Source organism: Oryza brachyantha, chromosome 11, assembly GCF_000231095.2.
Source record: "Oryza brachyantha chromosome 11, ObraRS2, whole genome shotgun sequence".
In the NCBI taxonomy this organism is placed as follows: Eukaryota; Viridiplantae; Streptophyta; class Magnoliopsida; order Poales; family Poaceae; genus Oryza; species Oryza brachyantha.
In genome coordinates, this window is record NC_023173.2 from 2202059 (window position 1) to 2224669 (window position 22611).

At 39.1% G+C, this 22611-nt stretch overlaps 3 protein-coding genes across 3 annotated transcripts; 2 read left to right on the forward strand and 1 right to left on the reverse strand.

Moving 5' to 3' along the window:
- Window positions 1-8046: 8046 nt before the first annotated feature.
- LOC102700837 (two-component response regulator-like APRR3) lies at window positions 8047-12841 on the forward strand. The gene is made up of 8 exons (XM_006662688.3): window positions 8047-8282; window positions 8428-8589; window positions 9754-9884; window positions 10186-10299; window positions 10627-10783; window positions 10901-11324; window positions 11550-12342; window positions 12504-12841. The coding sequence occupies exons 1-8, from the start codon at window positions 8051-8053 to the stop codon at window positions 12612-12614; spliced, it is 2124 nt and encodes a 707-aa protein (XP_006662751.2). The 5' UTR covers window positions 8047-8050; the 3' UTR covers window positions 12615-12841.
- Window positions 12842-13309: 468 nt separating this feature from the next.
- LOC121055726 (protein enabled homolog) lies at window positions 13310-14248 on the forward strand. Its single transcript, XM_040528724.1, has one exon. It carries the CDS (start codon window positions 13343-13345, stop codon window positions 13880-13882), a length of 540 nt encoding a protein of 179 aa, XP_040384658.1. The 5' UTR covers window positions 13310-13342; the 3' UTR covers window positions 13883-14248.
- A 2473-nt stretch (window positions 14249-16721) lies between these two features.
- On the reverse strand, window positions 16722-20054 carry LOC107305212. The gene is made up of 4 exons (XM_040528769.1): window positions 19977-20054; window positions 19750-19890; window positions 17904-18063; window positions 16722-17112 (listed from the first exon to the last, which is right to left on the reverse strand). The coding sequence occupies exons 1-4, from the start codon at window positions 20052-20054 to the stop codon at window positions 16778-16780; spliced, it is 714 nt and encodes a 237-aa protein (XP_040384703.1). The 3' UTR covers window positions 16722-16777.
- Between the last annotated feature and the right edge of the window lie 2557 nt (window positions 20055-22611).

The following is a 22611-nucleotide window of genomic DNA, read 5'->3' on the forward strand; positions in this document are numbered from 1 at the left end:
TGCATATAATTAGGTGATACATCAACACAAAAGGAATATTTGCATGAAATTATGAGAAAAGAGAGACATTTCGTTTCATGACTATGAAACGTTTAGGTACTGTTACCAAGTCCTCGGTAACGCAGTGAAACTCATATTGAGAGGCTTGAGACGTTTTATGTAATCAAATACTGTTTGCATGCAGTCAATCTTTCAGCAGTAATTAAATGCTTTACTTAGCTTTGGAAATGGTACAATGAAACGTTACACTGCGAGTGGTTGTTTCATGCATCGTTTCATCGAGTTAACTGTTTTGAAAACTGTGCAGTGAAATTGGATATTGAGACTGACCTTATAACTAAAGAAATCATATACTTCAGGTACCACAACCATGTTCTTTAGAGTAGATTATTCTTCAATTTTTATACACACGTTTCTCAAATTTCTAATTGATATATTTTTTAAAATATATTTTTATAGAAATCGATCATATTATATTTTTAAGGTAGATTTTTAATTTTATGTTAATTAATTTTATTGTTTATATCATTGTAGATAAAAATCAAATAATATAATTTGGTTTGTATCGTTTAGACTCGATAATATATCGGTATCACAAGTGGAGGTGGTCGTTGGGGCGGGTGGAATGGATGGGAGGTGGGGATTTAATTATGGGGAGGAGGGGATTAATGGATGAAATCATAGGCAGGTCCAGGGAGGTGCTCCAGCTGCTGGACCATAATATAATCATTTTATTTATGTCGAGGCCGGTAAAAAGTATATATACGTGCAGGAAATGTTTTACTACAACCGTTTTACATACTAGTGGCTGACATTTTACCGTATCTTGATTTTGTACGACTTTCGACTAATTAAATTTCACAGACTGTTTTGTTCTAAAATAAATTAACTTAGAATATGATATAACACATCCTGTTACCACGAAACTTTAATAGAACTCTTAGGAAAACGGAGGGTACTTTCTAGTATGAGCATACGAGCGCAACCACAATATTTACCAATTCAAACACATGAATGAGTAGTCACCATCTTTGTTTCTTCAACAGAATAGCAAACTGGCAACACATTGCCCTTTATCTTACATAGCAACTATGTGGTGCTAACATGTAAGGCCTTGTTTAGTTCCTAAAATATTTTTTTTTCAAAAACATCACATCGAATCTTTGGACATTTGAATGAAGCACTAAACATAGATGAACCAGAAACTAATTGCATAGTTATAGGAGAAATCATGAGATAATTTTTTGAGACTAATTAGTCCATGATTAGTCATACGTGCTACAGTAACAAATATGTGCTAATGACGGTATAATTAGGCTTAAAAGATTCGTCTCGCGGTTTCCAGGCGAGCTGTGAAATTCGTTTTTTCATTCGTGTCTGAAAACCCCTTCCGACATCCAGTTAAACGTCCGATGTGATATTTTTGCCAAAAATTTTTGCCATCTAAACACCCCCTAATTATAGTAAACGGAAAAAAATTATGACATCCACCTATCATTGAGACAACCCCTCCATCTTTTACTCTTCCACCCCCTCTTCTTTCTCCCTCGCTGGACCATAGGGACGTAAACAGGGAAGCGAAGGTGAGAGTCTTGGGTGCCGTGTCTATAGGGGAATGCAATGCAATGCCAAGCGGAGTGGGCTCAGCACGGAGCAAGTGTCGAGCAAAGCTAGATCTAGGCCATGTGGTTTCGGGCAGAGGAGCGTTATGGGACAGGTAAAGCAAGCTCAGATAGAGTAGGCAAAGTCTATTGGAGTTGGATCTAGGCGACGCAACTTCGGGTAGAGCAAGTGATACAAAGCAGGTGGAGCATATCTTGACTCCCAAGGTAGGGCTCACCAGCGCGCTACACACCTCCACGCCTACAACTAGATCCAAGATGCTTAGCATGGTAGTTGAGGTAGACAAGTAGAGGAGGCATTGTGGCGGTGGCAGATGGTGATGTCACGATCAAAGTTTCAGTGGTCCATGTGTCCCCGAGCTCATGCACTCCTTGAGCTCTACCAGTCCATGTCTCTTGAGCTTTGATGCATGCGGCTTGAGAAGGAGTGTGGAGGCCAACTGCCCAGGGGAGAAGTGGGAGAGGAGGGTAGAGCGAAGGGGGATAGAGGAAGGAAGATGTGAAGGAGATAGAGGATGACAAGTAGGTCCAATCTTTCGTTTTTTTAAACTACCAATGACAAGTAGGTCCATTTAGTTTGTTTTCAATGACTATGATTTCACATAGGTCGTCACGTAGGATAAAGATTAAGTCAATCTGCCACGTGTTTATCACATAAGCGAAAACCATTGTTAATATTGTCGAGAGAGTCGTTTTGCATGGTTTTAATAGTTGGAGGAGCTATTGTTCCCGGTTGTGCGGTTGATGGATACAAATCAGATTTGACTTGTAGTTGTCGGAGTTAAATTGGACCTTTTTTTTCCTCGTTAGGCTAGACAAAGTTGTTTATATGGGCTTTAGCCTTGATGAACTACTTCATGCACACTTGACGGTGAATATATGGTGATGAAGGGAGTACTACTTGCACTATATTCTTAGGCACAACAACACGCTGGCACCGTGAACCAAATAATTTCTAGGTAGCTCTGAAAAAACTCATGGCTTACTAGCTTGCTAGGTTTGTGTGCAACTCTTAGTTTAGTTCATTTTGATTTATTAATAAGCCAAGCGAAGCCCATTAGAGCTAGCTTGTGAGCTAAACAAGTATAGCAGGCTCACAACAATCTAACAAGATATCAATGCCTATCTCTAACCCCTACAATCCCCACTGCCTCTCATATCCACTCCTCTCATCTCTTAGGTCAGTAGGGCACACATGGTGGTGCATGGCTCACAGTCATGCCATCACCACGCCTTGCCAAAGTCCTTACCTTGGCCTGCACCACTGCTTGTGTTGGAGACTACTTGTTCCCTCGATCCCTATTGTTCTACTATATATAAATTGTCATCCGTTACCAGTTATCGCTCTTCATATTGTCCAAGATGGCAAGGTGCATTTTGTGAGGAGGATGATGAGCTCTAATACCATTAATGAGTCCTTGCTGCGATGGAATAATGATGAGCTTTCTTGCTGCTAGAAAGCCTCTTTCAGCCATCACTATCGTCTTGGAGCTTGTGCTACCAGGCGTATGGTCCCATTACGCTGCCGACTCACCCTTCCAGCTCACCCGCACCCATGGACTCAAATGGCATGCAATCATGCACTAAATGCAATCCATGGTTGGTGTAATGAGCCGAGCCAAGCTAGTTCAATATCCATCCCTAAATGCAATCCATGGTTAATGTCTAATGGCTAGTGTCAATATCCTAAGCCTTGCATATTAAATGCTTGTTGGATGACTGTATCTCCTAAATATAGTTGTACATAAATCCTGTAGTATTGGTATGAAGCGGCCTAAACTTGACTTATCTCTCTTTTCTTTTGAATTACTCCCTCCATGTTTTTATATGATGTCATTGATTTTTGAATCTACGTTTGACCGTTTGTCTTATTCAAAAATTTTATTTAAATATACAAAATTATAAGTCATACTTAGAGTTTCTAAAATAATAAATTAAATTATAACAAAACAATTAATAATTATATAATTTTTAAATAAAATAAATAGTCAGACGTAAATATAAAAGTTAACGATGTCATATAGAAAAACATAGAGTGGTTATTTAAGTTAGGCTCCAGCTAAAGAACAGTTGATCTGAAAGCTGGGTAGCCATGCTTCCATCCGAGGCCAAGCCACAGTGTCCGGAATGGGATGGCAAAGGCCGGAACATGTTGGCGCGTGTTGCCACACAAAGGGTCTGTTTGGGGAGCTTTAGATTCTGAGAAACAGCTGCTTGGTAGCCAGCTTCTGAGAGTCTGGAAAAGCTCTTAAACCCAGCTTCTCCAGCTTCTGGATTCTTAGTTCATTTTTCAGAATCTGTAACTACAGATTCTCAAAAGCTATGAACTGTTTAGAGCAGCTTCTGATAGAAACAGTTTTTACGAAAAGCTGTGGCTGAAAGAAACTCCCTCAAACAAGCCCAAAGGCCACCATCTCCTTTTTCGCCGTGTAACGCACATATCTACCGGACCTGCGCGCCTCGGCCTAGAATGCCTCGTGCTACGCCAAAACGCAGCAACACATGCAGTGTTGGACACGAACACGAACACGTTGCGGCTCCCATCGATGAGGCCATAATTTCACACCCAAGGATCGATCAGCCTCTGCACTGGAGTACTCCCTGATGGCGATCGATGCCCGTAATTGCACCTCCCCCGATCAAACCGCAAAAACCAACCGTCAGTTTAATTACAAGTGATGAATGGATCGATGTGACTATTAATTACATGATCGATCGGTCTTAACTTGAGAAAACGTACAGTGATTGTGATGGCGATCATGACCAGATATAAAACATTATCTCATCCTGTATCTTTTATCTTTTCGTTTCTATTTATACTTATAAACTAAAATTTAAACTTTTAACTTTAAATTTAGAGTTAATTTTAGATGTTTTCACCGAATTTTATTTTCCGGCCTTGGCTTTTAGATCACCGAGAATACACATATAAAAGTTTTATTTACAAGTTATTTTTTGTTTACAAATATGTTGTTTGACTTTAAAAAAAAACTTTCGAGTTCGATTAAGTACTGTTCACAAGCTAATAGGAGTACCACCTCATTAATAAAGGAGTAAATATAATACTAAGAGCAGGTACAATAGCAAGCTATAAGCTAGCTGTAAATATATTTTAAAAAGATAAATGAAGAAAAAAATGGTAGTGAGCTACTAATTTGTAACTAGCTGCAGCACAGGCTCCAAGACGCAGTGTGTGTATGATATGTGAGATATATATGTTTTGTATGTAACTATTGTATGAATTGACTATTAGATTAACTATAGATGAATTAGAGCCAGTAGTTAGCTATACTATTGAACTTGCTCTAAGTATATAATATTGATTTCGAGAAGCTTTTTTTTCTTTCATGTGTTTGCTTGGTGACAAGCAAATGAGGCAATGAAGCTACCAATGCAAGCGTGAACCTTTTTTTTCGCTTTCTACCACAGCCATTTTATACTAGCTCTTTACTTTTAGAGAAGAAGAAAAAGATTGCGGGACCAATGAAACTATGTGTCAATAACAAATATATACCATAATTAAATATAATATTCTATACTTACCATATAAAAAAAAGCACTGATAGTGACGGATGGTGAGTCTGTTAGCCACTCCACCATCAGCTTCTATTTTTTTTAAAAAATAAAAATAAGCGTGGAACTCTTAGCGCACATATAACGTGTTTATTAGCCGACCCTCTGCTCCTATCGCTAGGCAAGTCAATATAATAATATGAAGAAAATAGAGGAGTAGGAAGAAAAAGAAAAGCTATCGTTATACATGACAACTGTTCAAAGACGACTCTTAGTATTTATTAAAAAAAATCATGTTACATGTGGTAGCTAAAAAATAATAAAAAAATATTTTGGTATATTAAATAAGAGACCATACATTACTCTACCTTTATATATATTTTTATATAATAATTCTTATTCTTGATGTAGATAAGATTAGAAGAGTCCTAGGCTCTATTTTTAAGCATGTCCTTGTGACAGCTACTCCGGATAACTAATACTTTTCTGAAAGAAAATAAGACAACGAGACAAGAGATCCATATGTCAATAGCAGATATACGAGCAAGTAAGAGATAATATATGAAAAAAATAAAAAAATAACATGTTAATGCTAACTTTCTTTAATAAAATTTCATTGTAACGTACGGTAAAATACACTTGTTAGTAAATGGACAATTAATGAACTAGACAATGGACTCTATACGGACTAGCGAACTATCAACTTGCAACCTGAGATATTTTTATGACCCAATATGAGAATGTGGGAAACTGGGAACCTTTATACAGCTTCCAAAATATCTGCACTTGATTGGTTTTTAGGAGAATAATCAATACAATCAGTTGGGCCGAGCATACGTTGCAAGCTAAGATCCTAGTAATTTTGTGGCAGAGGTTTGAGGAATAATCATTTACACGTGTACCCTATCTTTTTACTTATGCTTATATAAGATAAAATTTAATTTTTAGCCTTAAATTTAGAGTTAATTTTATAGTTTTTCATCATAGTTTGTTTTTTAGACTTGACTTTTAATCACTAAAAATACTTATATAAAAGTTATTCATAAATTATTTTTTATTTATAATATTTTTTACGCGAAAAAGCCAAACAATCATCCGCTGCTAAGTTACTAGAGAGTTTATTGGGAGCTTGCATACAGCCAGCCAGCAATGCCCTAATGGATGGTGATAAATGAAAGCTTAACAGGGAAGACACACCATATATAAATAAAATATCGTTGACCGCCGCCACCATTATTTTTCATTAGAGGCCAAAATAAAAAGAAAAGGCAAAGCATGGAATATTGGTATACTCCTTGGCATTCAAATCAAATTTGAGGTGGAGAGAGATGCGGCGGCTCAATTTAGGAGTTGGTTTGTCGACATCGGGTAATCTCTGCCTACAAGATAGGCCATCGCAGCATTATAAACCTAGGGGGTGTTTAGGTGGTGAAATGAAAATCTTTGAATGTTATATTAGATGTTTGACTAGATGTCGAAAAGAATTCTCGGATACGAACGAAAAAACGAATTTCACGGCTGGCATGTAAACCACGAGACGAATCTTTTGAGCATAATTAATCTGTTATTAGCGTATGTAGGTTACTGTAGCACTTATAGCTAATCACGTACTAAATAGGCTCTAAAGATTCGTCTCACGATTTTTCACGTAACTGTGCAGTTAGTTTTCGTTTTATCTATGTTTAATACTCTATTTAGATGTCTAAAGATTTGATGTGATGTTTTTGGATGACAAATTTTGGGAACTAAACAGCCCCCTAGATAAAGGTTGTGCTAGATTTTAAAATATCAGGTGGTTAGCCTTGAGTTATACTCTCTCCAAGTTTGTTTTATATCACACCGTTAACGTTTAACCATTTGTCTTATTTAAAAATATGTAAAATTATAAGTCATACTTAAAATTTCTATAATAATAAATCAAATTATAAAAAAATAATTAATAATTATATAAGTTTTTTTAATAAGACGAATGACCAAACATAAACATGAAATCTACGGCGTTATATAAAAACATGAATGAAGTAGTTATTATCGTGGTAACCCGATACAATAAAGACTATTAGTTGTCACCGTATTTGTTTAGACGTATAAACCATTATCATGGTAATTTCGCAATATCGATAATCACGATTTTAGTGTAAAACCATGTGATAATCCACAATTATAGTGATACATTACCACAATTGTTTTTCAAAAATTTCCAAAAAATTAAATTCCTCACGATATTTTTCAAACGAAACTGCGACGTACCGTGACAACTTTAACTGGCAATCGCGATTACCGCGATGATAATCGCGACAAGTGAAACCATGGTAATTGCCTTTATATAGGCACAAAGTAGAAACGGCCCCTTGCATCTAGTATGCAGTTCTGTGTGGTGTCCCATCGTAGGGCGGTACACACACCATCATCTCTCAAAATGGTTGGCTAATCATTTTTCTTCGTATAATAAGCAAAAGAAAAAAAATAAAGAGAAAGAAAGCGCCGGCGAATTAAGCGTCGACAAGCTCGCGGCCGCACAAAAGTCGTCGTTTTTTCTTTTCCACGGTCATCCTCGCACCCCAAAACGAGCGGCCACGGGAAACCCACCAAATATCTCTCTCACTCGGTCACTCCCCCAAAAAACAAAGTCAAAAATCACCCAAATCGCCCGTACTAAATTCGAAAAAAACACCAAAATATCTCGGATCGGGTTAATTTCATTTCGGATTTCGAGTAGAGGCGGCAGTAATTCGAAAAAACCGAACAAAAAATATCTCCGAGAGCGGAGTGTATTTGGTTGATTTGATCCTCTCCTCCGCGCCCCGCCGCTGACGTGGCACCCACCGCCTGAAAGAAAATTTGCAGATATTTTTCCCACCTCTTCTCTCTCCTCCTTTCCTCGACGGCTCGACGCTTCTCTCTCCTCTTCCCAAATGTCTCCTGACGCCGACGCCGACGCGGCGGCGGCGGCGGCCGGCGGCGAGGGCGCGGCTTCTGCTGCGGGGGCGGGGGTGGGGCTGTCGCCCTCTGCGGCGGCGGAGGCGCGGGGGGCGATCCGGTGGGACCAGATCCTGCCGCGGCGGTCCCTCCGCGTGCTGCTCGTCGAGCACGACGACTCCACCCGCCAGGTCGTCACCGCGCTCCTCCGCAAGTGCGGCTACCGCGGTGAGTACCCTCGCGGTTGATTGATTGGTTGGTCGATTGATTGATTGCGTCCGTCCCGCGGGATTGGGTTCTGAGTCGGGGGAATTGGGGGGGTTTTCCCTGTTTTCTCCGTGTGTTCCTGCTTCTTCCCATCGGGGGGTGACAGTGGCGGCGGTGGCGGACGGGATGAAGGCGTGGGAGGTCATGCGGGGGCGGGCGTACGCCTTCGACCTCGTGCTCACGGAGGTCACCATGCCAACGCTCTCCGGCATCGAGCTGCTCTCCAGGATCGTCGCCGCCGACGAGTGCAAGAACATCCCCGTCATAAGTAAGCTGCCTTTCCAGTCTTTGCTCTGATGTTTTTTTTTGTGGCGTGTGCCTCAAACTGAGCTGCCAAATGGACTAAACCTCACTATCTAGAGGGTGCTTTAAGCAATGAACTCTGTGTTAGTTTTAATGCTATTGTATTTGCTTAGCTTTGGCTGCCATTTCTGTTGATAGATGCAAACCATGGTTATTACTACTGGATAACTAGTGCTGATCTCAAATGGATCAGGACTGTGATGTAGTTTTGTAATAATAGCTTTGTTGAAACTGAATTGCTGGTGTTAAACTCCATTTCTGCTATTGCTTGAGTTATTACCAACAGCATAACTAGTGTTTTCTTACAATATTAGTCCTGTACTCCTGTGTGTAAGCATCACTGGATGGATAATCTCTCATCTTAATATTATCTGGCACTATTTGTTACAGTATGTTATTTATGGGATTGGAGGTAGTTTATCCGCAAAATTTCAACGGTAAACATGTGTTTTTTGTATGGATTTTGAGTCATTTGACATTTTGGCCTTGTTTGAATAGCCAGCCCGTCCACATCCATGGGCCCGGATTTTAGTTCAAAATCCCTGTCCATGCATGTAGATGGGATGGGATAGAGGCCCATTCCAACATGACGCAGAAAATATGATTGAACATGGGATTGAATGTGTAATTTTACACTAACATGGTTTTTATTTAAGTCTGCACAGCTCCATTCCAATGAGGAAATACACTATTTTGTAGGTTTGTTGCATCAATCGCAAAGACGTGATTTCTTCCAAAATGAATTTTTGCTACTTTTGGAAATTAAATTAGGAAATTAGTGACTTTCTATGTTATTAAATAGTGGTTAAGTATTTGAGAGCAAGCACATTATTGTGAAGTGCTTATTTTAGTGTAGTCCATGTACTAAAATTGGTTCTAGGCACTAAATATGATCAGTCGTCAATGCATGCTTCAACGAGAGACAGATATGCACCATGTTAACAATGCATTTAGGGAAATCTAACCACTATGGCTAAACATTTAACAGCCGAGTGGCATAGTGGAGTGATGGACGCTTATCTAGCATCGTCAAGGAGATTGATGGGTCTTGAGAGGCTGTGATCGAATTTATTATTTACCAAATTTACTATGGGATTTTCATGATGTCTCACTGGGTTGTCTGTGGCAGTGATGTCGTCCCAAGATTCTATTGGCACAGTGCTCAGGTGCATGCAGAAGGGTGCAGTGGACTTCCTTGTGAAGCCAGTGCGAAAGAATGAGCTGCGGAACTTATGGCAACATGTATGGAGGCGACACGCAGTAAGTCCTCTTTCTGCTAGTCTTTTAAGAGCATGCTTTCTTTTCAGTCAGTCTTCTGATCCATGGGGAAATTTTCCTTGGTTGTATTGTTTGGTTTATATTGGTCAACTAATTCCAGATTTATTTTGTTTCCTTTTTTTCTAAAAAAAATGAATTGAATGACAGTTTAGCTGTACCTTAATGTGTAATTTCCGTTGTCAAGATTTGGAGTGTTATACTGTTGATGTTACGATGCAAGCTTTTAGTAAATATCAATAAGTGTGAGTACTCTTCTCTGAGCCCCTTGGAAATTCCAATGCAGATGAATAGCCAAACAAATGCATCGGAAAACAATGCGGCTAGCAATCATTTAAGTGCCAATGCTGATAATGGGTCAAAGACAGGAGAAAACAGCGACGAGGAAAGTGATGCTCAGGTGAGCATCTGTGCTAGTTTATACCTTGTCTGTTTTATTGTATAACGCAAATATAAAATGCTTCATTCTAAGTTCATGGAAGCCAAACAGAAAAATAAATTTGAAAGCTGAACCACTGATTGCTGAAGTTATTTGAATACACTTGTTTTCTATCATATTTTTCTCAGGACTTTATCCAGTAAATGTAATCAGCAACTCAGCATTGTTTACTGAAGCAAGTTAGAGTTAATCATAACTGATCTTCTATGAAGTTCTTATATCTATTTTAATTTTTTTATTGAAATTTCTCTATATCTAACATTATGGTGGTTCCTTTACGTTCATCAGAGTTCTGGTAGCAAAAGGGAGGTTGAAATTCAGAGTGTTGAAAAGTTGCCAGAGGTTGTTGCAGATAGTGGGGTAGGCTCATCCAGAGGACTTAAATTGCAGAATGGTTCTATCAATGGACTAAACACAAAATCGCATGCATTGAAGGGTAATGATGGTAAGGAATTTATACATACTTATCTAATCTTTGATTTTTATGTGCCTCTATCGGTCATTGAGTGTCAACTTTGCACTTGACAACATGTGATAGTTACTGCTATTTATCCTTTTCTAGATGCTCCAAGTGGAAATCTCTGTGGTGATAGCGAACCACAAATGCTTTCAACTGAGAAGAATGTGTGTTCCAAATTCCTTAATGGTATTACTTCTGCAAAGGTTGCTGGACAGATAATGGATAATGCCTTGAGGTTTGCTGATGCAAGTTTACTTCGTTCAAGTGATCCTGGAAAAGACCTTTTGGCTGTTGCTAAGACCACAGCTGACAGAAAATGCAAATCTTCAGCGATGGGAAACAATGCTGTCATGGAAAATAACCTTAGTGAAAATTCAAAGGGGGCTGCAACAGACCATGCTGAATCCTGTCCATCTCACTTTGTGGAGATTAATTTAGAAAATCAGCATCATCCCAATGGTCATGCAAACCACAAGTTGAAGGATAAGGATATCTTTAATCACTCAAACTCCTCTGCCTTTTCAAGGTACTAGTTTTTTAGAAACTTGATTTAAATAGATTCTAATTTTGAATAGATTGGTTTCTGAGTGCCATTTGTTTTGCATGCACATCTGTTTCTTTGTGTTATACTGTTTTGGTAGTAAATCATTATCTTTTGGGTTAGTGTAAGTCATTTCCTACACCTATATGGTTTTGTAACTCTTGCTAGCTTCGTTTTTCATGTCCTTTACATGTTTGGTACCTATCACAGGTATGGCAATAAGAGGATAGAATCATCAGCTCATCGGCCGTTTTCCCCCTCCTTCCACATGGCTTACCAACAAACTGTTTATGACAAGAATCCGCAATCCAGCCACGTCTTGCTTTCCCATGAACATAATACACACGAGAGGACAGTGCAAGCTCATCTTCCTTTGGACAATAGCACTGAGGGTGCTGCCATCCTGTGTTCTAGTAGTGTAAGAGAAGATGCTGGTACAAGCAGTTCTTCTCCTAGAAAGGATTGTTTAACTCATCCTTCATATGGGTTTATTCCTGTTCCAATTCCTGTTGGTGCTGCTATACCCTATCACTACGGTGCAATAATGCAGCCAATGTACTATCCACAGGCTGCTTTTATGCAAAGTGATTCAGCTGCCATCAACAAGACAGCAGTTCAGCATGCCTCTTGTCAATCTAACTACCATGAAAATCTTGGTGAACAGTCACAGATTGATGAGCACAAACAGCCAGAAGAAAACCATCAGTTGCATCATTCAAGACAAATTCTCCGAGAATCAGGAGAACCAACTGACTTTGCGAGGGCTCATATGGAGCGTATCAACCAGAGTGCCAGCTGTAGCCAGGATATCCGCAAAGGAAGTGGGTGCACTGGGAGTGGTGAAACTGATGCAAATACAAATACGGTCATTGCACTAGAGAGCGGAAATGAGAGTGGTGTACAGAACTGTAGCAACAATGTATTGGATGGTGACCGGTCTCGTCGTGAAGCTGCCTTGTTGAAATTCCGCATGAAAAGAAAAGATCGATGTTTCGAGAAAAAGGTACCACTTTGTTTGACAGACCTATATAGTTTGCATGTAAGGAGTGAGCATTAATAGATGTGTGCAAACAGTGCTCAAATATGCATACTATACTTTAGATCATCAACAGATAATTCTTCTGAATCTGAATCTCAGTATTTGTTCATCTCTCGTTTGTACAGGTCAGGTACCATAGCAGGAAGAAGCTTGCAGAACAAAGACCCAGAGTTAAGGGGCAGTTTGTGAGCCAAAAACTTAAGTCAGCTATAACAACAGAGGCAGAAACTGACTAGTAACACTGTTAACTCATACTGTACTTTTGATACTTACCTTCTCAGCGAAGGGCATTGGTAGTAACCCGTAAGAGTTAAGGCTGGCAAGTTTTCCTTTCATAGTTAGCCTTTTGTACAAGTGTTTTCTTCTTTTGCTGGTTGTTTATTGGCATCCATGCCATGCCTTGTAAAGACATCAAATTGATAAAAGTGTTCAGGGGTAAAGAAATTTTCAATGCAGGTATCCATATTTTTCTTGTTTATATACTTCACATGTACACAGTACATCTGTGCAGGTTTTAAAGCAGTGCATTTTGTAGGATTTGTCCACACTAAAACTCATTCTGTAGCAGGGACGATCATTGTTTATTGCACACAATTGAAGCGGCATCTGTTGATAAATGATTATCATATTTCCAGTTAAACCATGCACATATACGTTGCTTACTGGCTTGACCCCAGAAATTCTAATCATCTAGTTTTTTGATATTAATGAACTAATCTCATGCTGTTTTCTTGAGATTAACTAACTCACATCTGCAGGAAGAATCCTGAATTCCTTGCTGCTAATGAAGGGCCGGGCATCTTCACTTTACACCCTGCTGCTCATATTCTGTCCGAGCTTGCAGCTCAAGTTTGGCACATCTTTTGCATCATCACTGAGCTTATAAACCTGGAGGTCCCAGGGCTCGCCGGAATCTCACCTGAGCAAGCAAATCACACACGCAGCATCAGCATCGGCGACATTAATGGCGGGAGGAGCGGCCGTGCTGGCGGTGTCCGTGATCGTCTTGCTGTCGGTGGCGTGCTCCGGCGCTGATCAGGTCGCCGGCGAGGCGGCGGGAGGCCCGGACGCGAGCCTGCTGTGCGTCAGCGAGTGCGGGACGTGCCCGACAGTATGCACGTCGCCGCCGCCGCCGCCGCCTCCGCCCACCCCGCCGTCGTCGACGCCGCCCGTGCTGCCGCTGTACTCAGCGCCTCCGCCGCCGTACCTGACGCTGCTGCTCCCGCCGCCGGCGGCGGACGAGAGCGACATGTTCCCGCCGCCGGCACCGACGACGAACCCGCCACCGCCTCCACCGTCGTCGTCACCGCCGCCGCCGCCGAAGAGCAGCAGCGGGTCGACGGCGTCGCCCCCGGCGTCCTCCTCCCACTTCTCGTCGCCGCCGTCTCCGCCATCGTCGTCGAACCCGTACTACTACTTCTACCTCTCCGGCAGCGGCAGGCGGAGCGCCGGCGGCGCGGCGAGCGTTTACACGGCGCTGATCCTCGCAGCGTTGCTGACGTGACAACGTGCACGAATATTTGCGCGCCGTATGATCGGAATTAATTAAGCTCCTAATCCCTAATTAGGCGTGCACTAATTGAGTACTTCGCTGTCCCGATTCTTTTCTTCGTGTTTCATCGACTTTTTTCTTTTATTTTTTTCTTCTTTTGTAGTGACATCTGGTGTTCGTTGTTTTGGAGTATCAGATTCTGTCTATACATAATTGGTTGCTTGTGCAATTACTATTGTTAAAGTTGACTAAAGTGAAGCGAATGTGTGCGACACTATTTGTTTTGCGCAAGTTCTTTCCTCTCAAAATTCTTGCGTTTGCGTGAGATGTGAGAGGCCTCACACGACACGAGGTTACTTGAAGTATATGTGTATTCTATTCCACCGTATATTTATACCCATGTTTTTACGATCATGCATTTCAACTAGTTGTTTTTATTAATGTTTTGAGTGGTTAGGATTGCTCTAAGATTCATGCAACCTTTTATAACAGGTAACCCTAGGCCTTCTCTTTTACTCCCTCTCCCAACCACACCCTCGCCGTCTCTTGTCCTGTCTTCTTGTGCAACATGACTCTCTTCTTCAACAGGGTTATGAGGTTTTTGCTAGCCACCCTTCCCCACCCTCCTTCGCTATCTTCGGTGGATTTGCACCGCCGTCGTCATCTTCTTCCTCAAGTCTGAAGCTGACTCTCGGTCTTATTTCTTCTCCATCATCTCTTTAGCGGTTTATATCTCGGGTGTGACACCAACACCACCTCTTTGTTCCATCGGAACCACCTCACAGCACCGGGTTGCTCCTATCCGGACCATCATCGTAAGCCAAGAGACCCTCATCTTTCCTCCTAGCCCATACCACCTTGACTTCGACCCGAACCTTAATTCAACACATCATCTCCACCATCAACATTGGAGAAGACATAGCTGCCATGAAAGACAAATATGGACTAGGCATGGGTTGATGTGAGTAAATTTTTCTGATTATTTTGTTTTTTTAGTTTAGGTATTAGTTGATCCTCTATAGTTAAGTAGTAAATGTTTTAATGTTGTTTATGCACACGAGGTGTTTTTATTAGCCTTGGGAGAGGGGGGTGTGGAGGTCTAGTCATCACATCCCAAATAGTCTATTGAGTTGAGTATATTCCTTTTTAAGCTAGACTCCTTATAGAATGTGTGTGTATATATATATATGTCATGTCTAATATTTTTTATTTTCTTAGCCTTGATGCTACGTCTACTTACCGTAATGACTGATTTTGGATATAGGATTGTGGTTGGGGGTAAAATAGACACATTTTCCAATCAAACCATAAACAACATTGAATGATTATGTCTATTAAGACTACCTAAACCCCAACTCACTTTAGCACTATTAAACCATTACATGGACCGCGATATTCATTCTAGAACATCTCCCTTGCCATCCTCTTAATGCCACCATCTCCATAAACTCTCCGCATCCTATTATTGTGCTAATTCTTATCATTACTATTCTCTGCATCTTTTTGTATGTTTTTCCCACATTGAGTTGATCAATTTCTCTCGCTTGCGTAGTGTGCCATTATAACCAAGGTCAACAGTCATCGACAAGGCATTGCTAGTGCTACTGATGCCTCTCTTTTTGGTGAGTCTTTTTTTATTATATCTTGATGTATGTATCTTTGTTGTTTTTGTCTTTTTGATTGAGGTTTGCCTTGTTTTGTTCTTACCTTTCTATGTTTCAGATCTTCTAGTTGGATTGAAGCAAAACCATATATTCAAGGTTAGATTCACTACAACATGTCAATAGAGATGCCATCAACCTCTGGTGAGTTGGTATGTTTTCTATATTTGTGTGTATATATAAATGATGGATAATACCCTATTTTGTTTTGACGTGTCTCCTCCCAACTCTTCTCCTTCCTTTTTCCACGAACTTCAATTATAGCTCTTTCGTCCTTGGGTTTGTGATTTTGTTGTTAAATTCAAGAAATCCACATGTGCCAAGTTAAATTCACTCTAATGTGTCAATAGAGATGGCATCAACCTCTAGTGAGTCGTAATGGTGTTCTAGCTTTGTCTAGTGAGTACCTGATTTTGTCTCTCAAATTCCTTTATCTAGCAAGGGTATCTTTGTGATGAATGATTATTTTAGGAAACACACATACATATAGAAATAAAAAAATGCAAGAATCATAATGTTATGTAGTTCTAGATACCACATGAAAATGTGATTATTTTGTTAAAAACATATATGAATGGAAAATTCAAGTTATGAAAAATACAAGCAATGTGTTTGGATAGTATTGATCACATTTCTAAAAGTGAGTGTTGGTTAGATAGTGTTGATTACACTTATATAAGAAAGTGGTTTGCACACTTTTATTTCCCTACTTTAGGATTAAAGGGATGCAATAGTAATTTATAGACACTTGTCATACGTTTGGTAGAGACGAGATGAAATGTGGTAGAGCCATCTTGTTTTAGGGATGGGATAACCCTAGCTAGCTGCCTAAGGGATAGGTATGCCATTTGGAACCATAAACTTCATACAAAACTATAGAAATTTGGCAACCTTTGCAATCCATATCATTGATCCTCCAGTAAAGAAATACCATGATGATGATGATGTTTGACACCTCCTTAGGCATTACTGAGATTTAGATATATTATAGTGTCAATCATATGGTATAATATCACTACTTATAAATTGATCATAAAGAACTCTAACGTCTCGAACGCATGGGTGTGTGATCAAATAGGATCATGAGCTAAGATGACAAAACATATATTTTGATCCATTTATTCTCATCAAAAGTTCAGAACTGATAGCCATCACATTTTAATGCAGCAACAAGCCAACAGCAGCTCTTATTCATCATCATCTAGTAGTGACCATTGGGCGATATCATGCATATGGTTCATCAGATTCAGTAGACCCATTCTTCCGGCAGCAGCGCCAGCTCCGGGAAGTCATCCACCGTAGCGGCGGTTGCCTCCTCCTCCTCCTCCGGCGCCGGCGCCGTCGCCGCCTGCTTCTTCGTCTTCTTCTTCTTCTTCCAGGAGAGCCTGTGCCCGTGCTGGCTTGGTCTTGCCCTCACTGCTTCATGGCTAGGACCTGCCCCCATGGCTTCAGCTTCTTGGCTAGGCCCCCCTCCCTTCACAACTGCAGCATAGCTCTTCTGCTGTATCTCACTTCCTTTGCCTGCATCATCAGTCTTCAGGCCAGTGTTGCTGTTGCCATCTGCAGTTAGTGCCCTCACATCTGCACAATAATTACAGTGTACTGCATTTATTAGTATTATTTTATTGACACAAAAACCTTATCATATTTCACTTCTGCATAAAGATACTCCTATATAACATAAATATGCATTACATATGGTAGTTATTCCGTTTAAAAATATACATTTCTAACTACGCACTTAGGTAGAGGGGATGTCTGGATTCATAGCAAGAAATGATTATATTTGGAACGTGGGAAGTATTCGGTTAACACAAATAATGCCACAAACATAGCAATACATGAGCCTATATATTTTACAAATTAGTCTAGACATATTTAGGTATTGTTTAGTTCCCAAATTTTTTTTTCTAAAAACATCATATCAAATCTTTAGATACCTAAATAAAGCATTAAATATAGATAAATCAAAAAACTAATTGCACAGTTACGGAAGAAATCTTGAGACGAATCTTTTGAGCCTAATTAGAAAGTGATTAGCCATAAGTGCTACAGTAACCAACATGTGCTAATGATGGATTAATTAGGCTCAAAAAATTCGTCCCGCAGTTTTCAACTGGAATCTGAAATTTATTTTGTAATTAGACTACGTTTAATACTTCAAATATGTATCCGAAAACTTGATGTGAGGTTTTTGCAAAAAATTTTTGCAAACTAAACACCACCTATTCTCTAGTCCTAGTAATTAATTGAAGTGCATTAATTCATGCATTGAGAAGCATTTAAACCATGCATTCCAAATCTGAAAAATAAAAGCCCATATCAGTGGTTTTAATTTTGGCTGGAGACATAATTAAAAAATATATACACACCTCTGTCAGTCTCAGCTGGCAGCAAACTGGTTGGCTGCTGCACACTGGGAACAGCTGGGCGGATGCGAGGCTCCGGCAGGAACACGCCGGTGCCGGAGCTCTGCGTCCCAAAGCTGCCGGCGGTGGCCGCCGAAATATTGATCATGATACTGCCGCCGGACTGCATGTACATAAACTAATTAATTACGACATACAAACATGATTATGGATATCATTTATATGATTACTAGATTGAGCGTCAATATATCCAAGATAAGAAGTAAAACGGAAATGAAAAAACAAACAGGAAATAAATACTATACTATCTAGAGAGGGTCTGAGGCCGCGTTCGGTTGCTGGGGTGATAAGTTAACTTACCCGGCGTGGAAAACTAACTTACCCGGCGTGAAAAACGTAGTAATAGATTAGTACATGATTAATTAATAATTAAAAAATATAAAATAGATTAATATGATTTTTAAAACAACTTTCCTACAAAAAATTTTTTATAGAAAATATATTTTTTAGCAGTTCAGAAAACGTGCGCGTGAAAAACGAGAGGTAAGTTAAGTTACGACCGGCGGCCAACGTGGCCTGATTGCTCTCAAGCTAAATAGCATGTTTTTACTGTTCTCTTCATTTTGGTTACTTTACCTCTAATTAATATTGGATTTATTCATACTCAAACCTATAGTTATTGAATCATATTTGAATTTGCTCACTATTGAAAAGTTATTAACCGAGTTACCAATCTTCATTAATTTGCAGTTCATTAGCTAGTAATTAATGTTACGGTAGAATTTCTTATTCATGTGTATATTAATCTACACATTCTGGTTCATCATTACTAAAAGGTAGATCAAGTTACACATATTTCATTGCATCGTTGTGATTATTAATTCACGTACCTACATTACATGGGTGTGTATATATCTATATAGGATCTACATGAAGAGCTAAAAAAGAGATTTTTCATTGTTTGGGAGCAAAAACAGAATGAACTAAAATATTTCTAAACTACTACCTCCATACTATATATAGCTATGCCTTTTTACAGAAGACTTTGAAAACGAGTGAAAGTAAATAAGAAACTGACGATTACGATGGGAAAGTATATATGTGAAGAAATGAGATAAAGATAGCTATGATTAGTCGAGATGAGAAAATAGATATATAAGTAGTCCCTCTGAAGGAGGTGTAGAGTTTGATTTTTGTTTAACAATGTAATAACATCCCCGTCTCCTCGTATTAACCAATCACAATAATCTCTTATTTAATTTTTTCACCTACTTTTTTTTTCAATCAATCAAACATTCCATTGGCTCAACGTACCTTAAATCTCTTAAAAACTTCTTACATACATTGTTAGATGGAGGGAGTATATTATAGGAGGAATTTTCATTATTAGAAGTAACTATAACATGGGACAAGATAGTACTTCCTTCATTTCAAAATATAATTACTTAGTTATTAATACCTTTTTTGGACTAAGCTTGACGCGTGAAAATAGTTACCAATAGTTAAGATAGGAAAGTAGGTGAAGAAAACTAAATAGTGAAACGTTACTCCCCTATAAGGTTATTCTAAAAATAAATCTGAAGACGCGCTTGTACAGATTAATCCTAAAATCCCTTATTTAAAAACGGAAGTAGTATATATATATATATATATATATGATTGAGTGAGACGAGAAACTATTGCTGTAGTGCAGAAATAGATGTATTTTGAGACCATTTTGCACAGGAGCGATATTTCAAAATTTGAGAGAGTATCACACAAAACAAGAACCAATCAATAAACAAATATAATACATTAATGATGCGACGGTTTCTACCGGCCGTCCGGCAGCCGCGCACCGCGTGCCTACCTGTCCCGACGACGGCGGCACGTAGAACCAGTGCCCCGGCTCCGCCACCGTCTCCCACACCTGCACTCCGCCGTTCTCCGCCGCCGCCGCTCCGCCGCTCGCCGTGACGAGCAGCTCGCCGCGAGCTCCCATTCCGTAGGCCTGTACGCACAAGCAAATATACAATTAATATAATACACCTTAATCAAATTACCCCAGGCACATCAGAGAGCTAGTACGCTTAATACCGGCGCCCGGAAGCCGCCGGCGGCGTAGTAGCTGGGATAGCCAAGGAAGGACGGCGGCGTGGATGAGCCGTCGGCCATGGATTCCGGCGACCAAGCTAGCTAGGTAGCTAATGCTGATGAATCTCCGGGGAGATCGACGGCACAGTCGACGATGGATCGAGTGAAGAAGAAAAGGTGTGTACAGTACTATATTTATAGCTGGAGATATATGTGAACTGGTTCTGCTTTGTTGTTTGGATTCCAGGTAATTTTACTGAATTTAATTTAATCGCTTCCAGTTTTGTCCGTAGCCTCGTTTTGGCACATAGCTTTTAAATTTGCACAATAAATTATAACATAGACATCATTTTGACTCAATGGACATGAGATACTTCGTGCATTTTGTATGGCGCCATTATTGGCCACTGTGACAATACTTTCACTAGAACTTATAGAAAGAAACAGGAACAATGGTGCCAATAAAATTTAAAAATAATATAGAAATTCAAGGCTGATTCAAAAAAAAACAAACTTCTTTCATATGAAAAACATAAATTCAAGCATATATACCTTGAAGAAAAGCCTAAACACAAGCTCTCTCTCAATCTCTCGTCATGAGCACAAGAGAATGACATGTCATGGTCATGTGTGAGTCCACGGGGTAATGTTTAGCCCATTTTAGTTCGAGCTAGATGAACCAAATTTCAGTTTTACAAAATTTAAAATATGATTTAATTCATTGAATTATATTAATGTTGGTTGACCGTTACTTGTCGTCGCATGTTGGTTCATACGTAACCTTGTCGTCTTGTTGTCGGAATTTGGGTGGTGATAGTACCGCTGGACCAAACCCTCACACTATTTATACTATATTGATATATATACTTATTTCATAGTGGTAGAAATGGTTTAATGTAATTCTGTTTTTGCTGCCATAAAAATAATTTGTTCCATGGTAGAAATGGTTTAATGGACATGAGATACTTCGTGCATTTTGTATGCCATTATTGCCTACTGTGCCAATACTTTCACTAGAACTTATAGAAAGAAACGGGAACAATGGCACCCAATAAAATTAAAAGATGATTCAAAAAACAAACTTCTTTATATGAAAACACATGTGTTGAGCTTTCTTTCAAGAGCTTTTTTACCATCCTTAAAAAAATATCTCATTTTTTAGTGTAAAATTTTAGTACCTCAAGATACTTTTAAGGATGATGAAAACCTTGTCTCAATCTCTCATCATGAGCACAAGAGAAGGACATGCCATGGCCATGTGTCAGTCCACGGGGTAATGGTTAGCCCATTTTAGTTCGAGCTAGATGAACCAAATTTCAGTTTTACAAAATTTAAAATATGACTTAATTCATTCCGCTATATGAATGTTGGTTGACCGTTACTTGTCGTCGCACGTCGGTTCATATGTATCCGTGTCGTCTTGTTGTCGGAATTCGGATGGTGATAGTACCGCTGGACCAAACCCTCGCACTATTAATTTGTATACCATATATATTGATATATATATATTTATTTATTTCATAGTGGTAGAAATGGTTTAATGTAATTCTGTTTCTGCTGCCATAAAAATAATTTGTTTTAATTGTTAGCGGTTTCACATGGATTGATGTACATCCATCCACCCACCCATAGCTGATGCAATGAAAAAATCTAACTCGATTTGCTTTTATAACAATGACTCAAGATAGGGGTAAGATTTACTACTATCTATTTCAAAACTTAAGCATTTTTATAGTGCTTAGCAGAAAATATGTTAAAGTTGAGAAGAGGGATTGTCCCTCAATAAATGAGGAAAGGATGTGTATGGGGAGGGTAGGTGTAGGGATAAAATTGGAAAACTTTTGAATGGAAAGTAATTAATGAGATAAGCAATATCTTGAATAATATGAGAAATAAATTATTGTACAATATTTAAATAAAAATGATTATATTTTGCAAAAGATATATTATAAATGTTTAGTATGAAATCCAAGATGAGAAGTTATATCTCTAAAAGCAAAGACTGCAAAATAATTTTTGAATAATACTTTTATATACACACTTTTAACTATGTAAACGCAAAGGCTAAAAAATAAACTACTATTAAAAACCCTAAAATAAATTCTAAAGTAATGTTGAAAATTTATATTTTGGTTTATAAGTATAAGCGTAAGTGAAAATGTGAGACTGGTAACTTGCTCGCGCAATGCTAATATGTTTGCTCACGTCACCATTCCTGCCCTTTTTTCTTTTTAATCAAGGGGTAGACAAACATCATATTTATAAATTAAAAATATTTATAAATAAAACTTTCATATTTGTCTCTTTGGATCCTGATCGATCCAATAGTCCAAAATCTGTGAGATATGGAACACAATTTTCTTGCACAGGGTGCCATTTAGGTTTCTGTTATTTGAAACCTACTCCATTCCGGTGCTTCTTTTAGGGGGTGTTTAGTTAGTGAAATAAAAATTTTTGCGTGTCACATCAGACGTTTGACCGGATGTCGGAAGGGGTTTTCGAACAAGAATGAAAAAACAAATTTCACGGCTAGCATGGAAACCGCGAGACGAATCTTTTGAGCCTAATTAATCCATCATTAGCGCATGTGGGTTACCGTAGCACTTATGGCTTATCATGTACTAATTAGGCTCAAAAG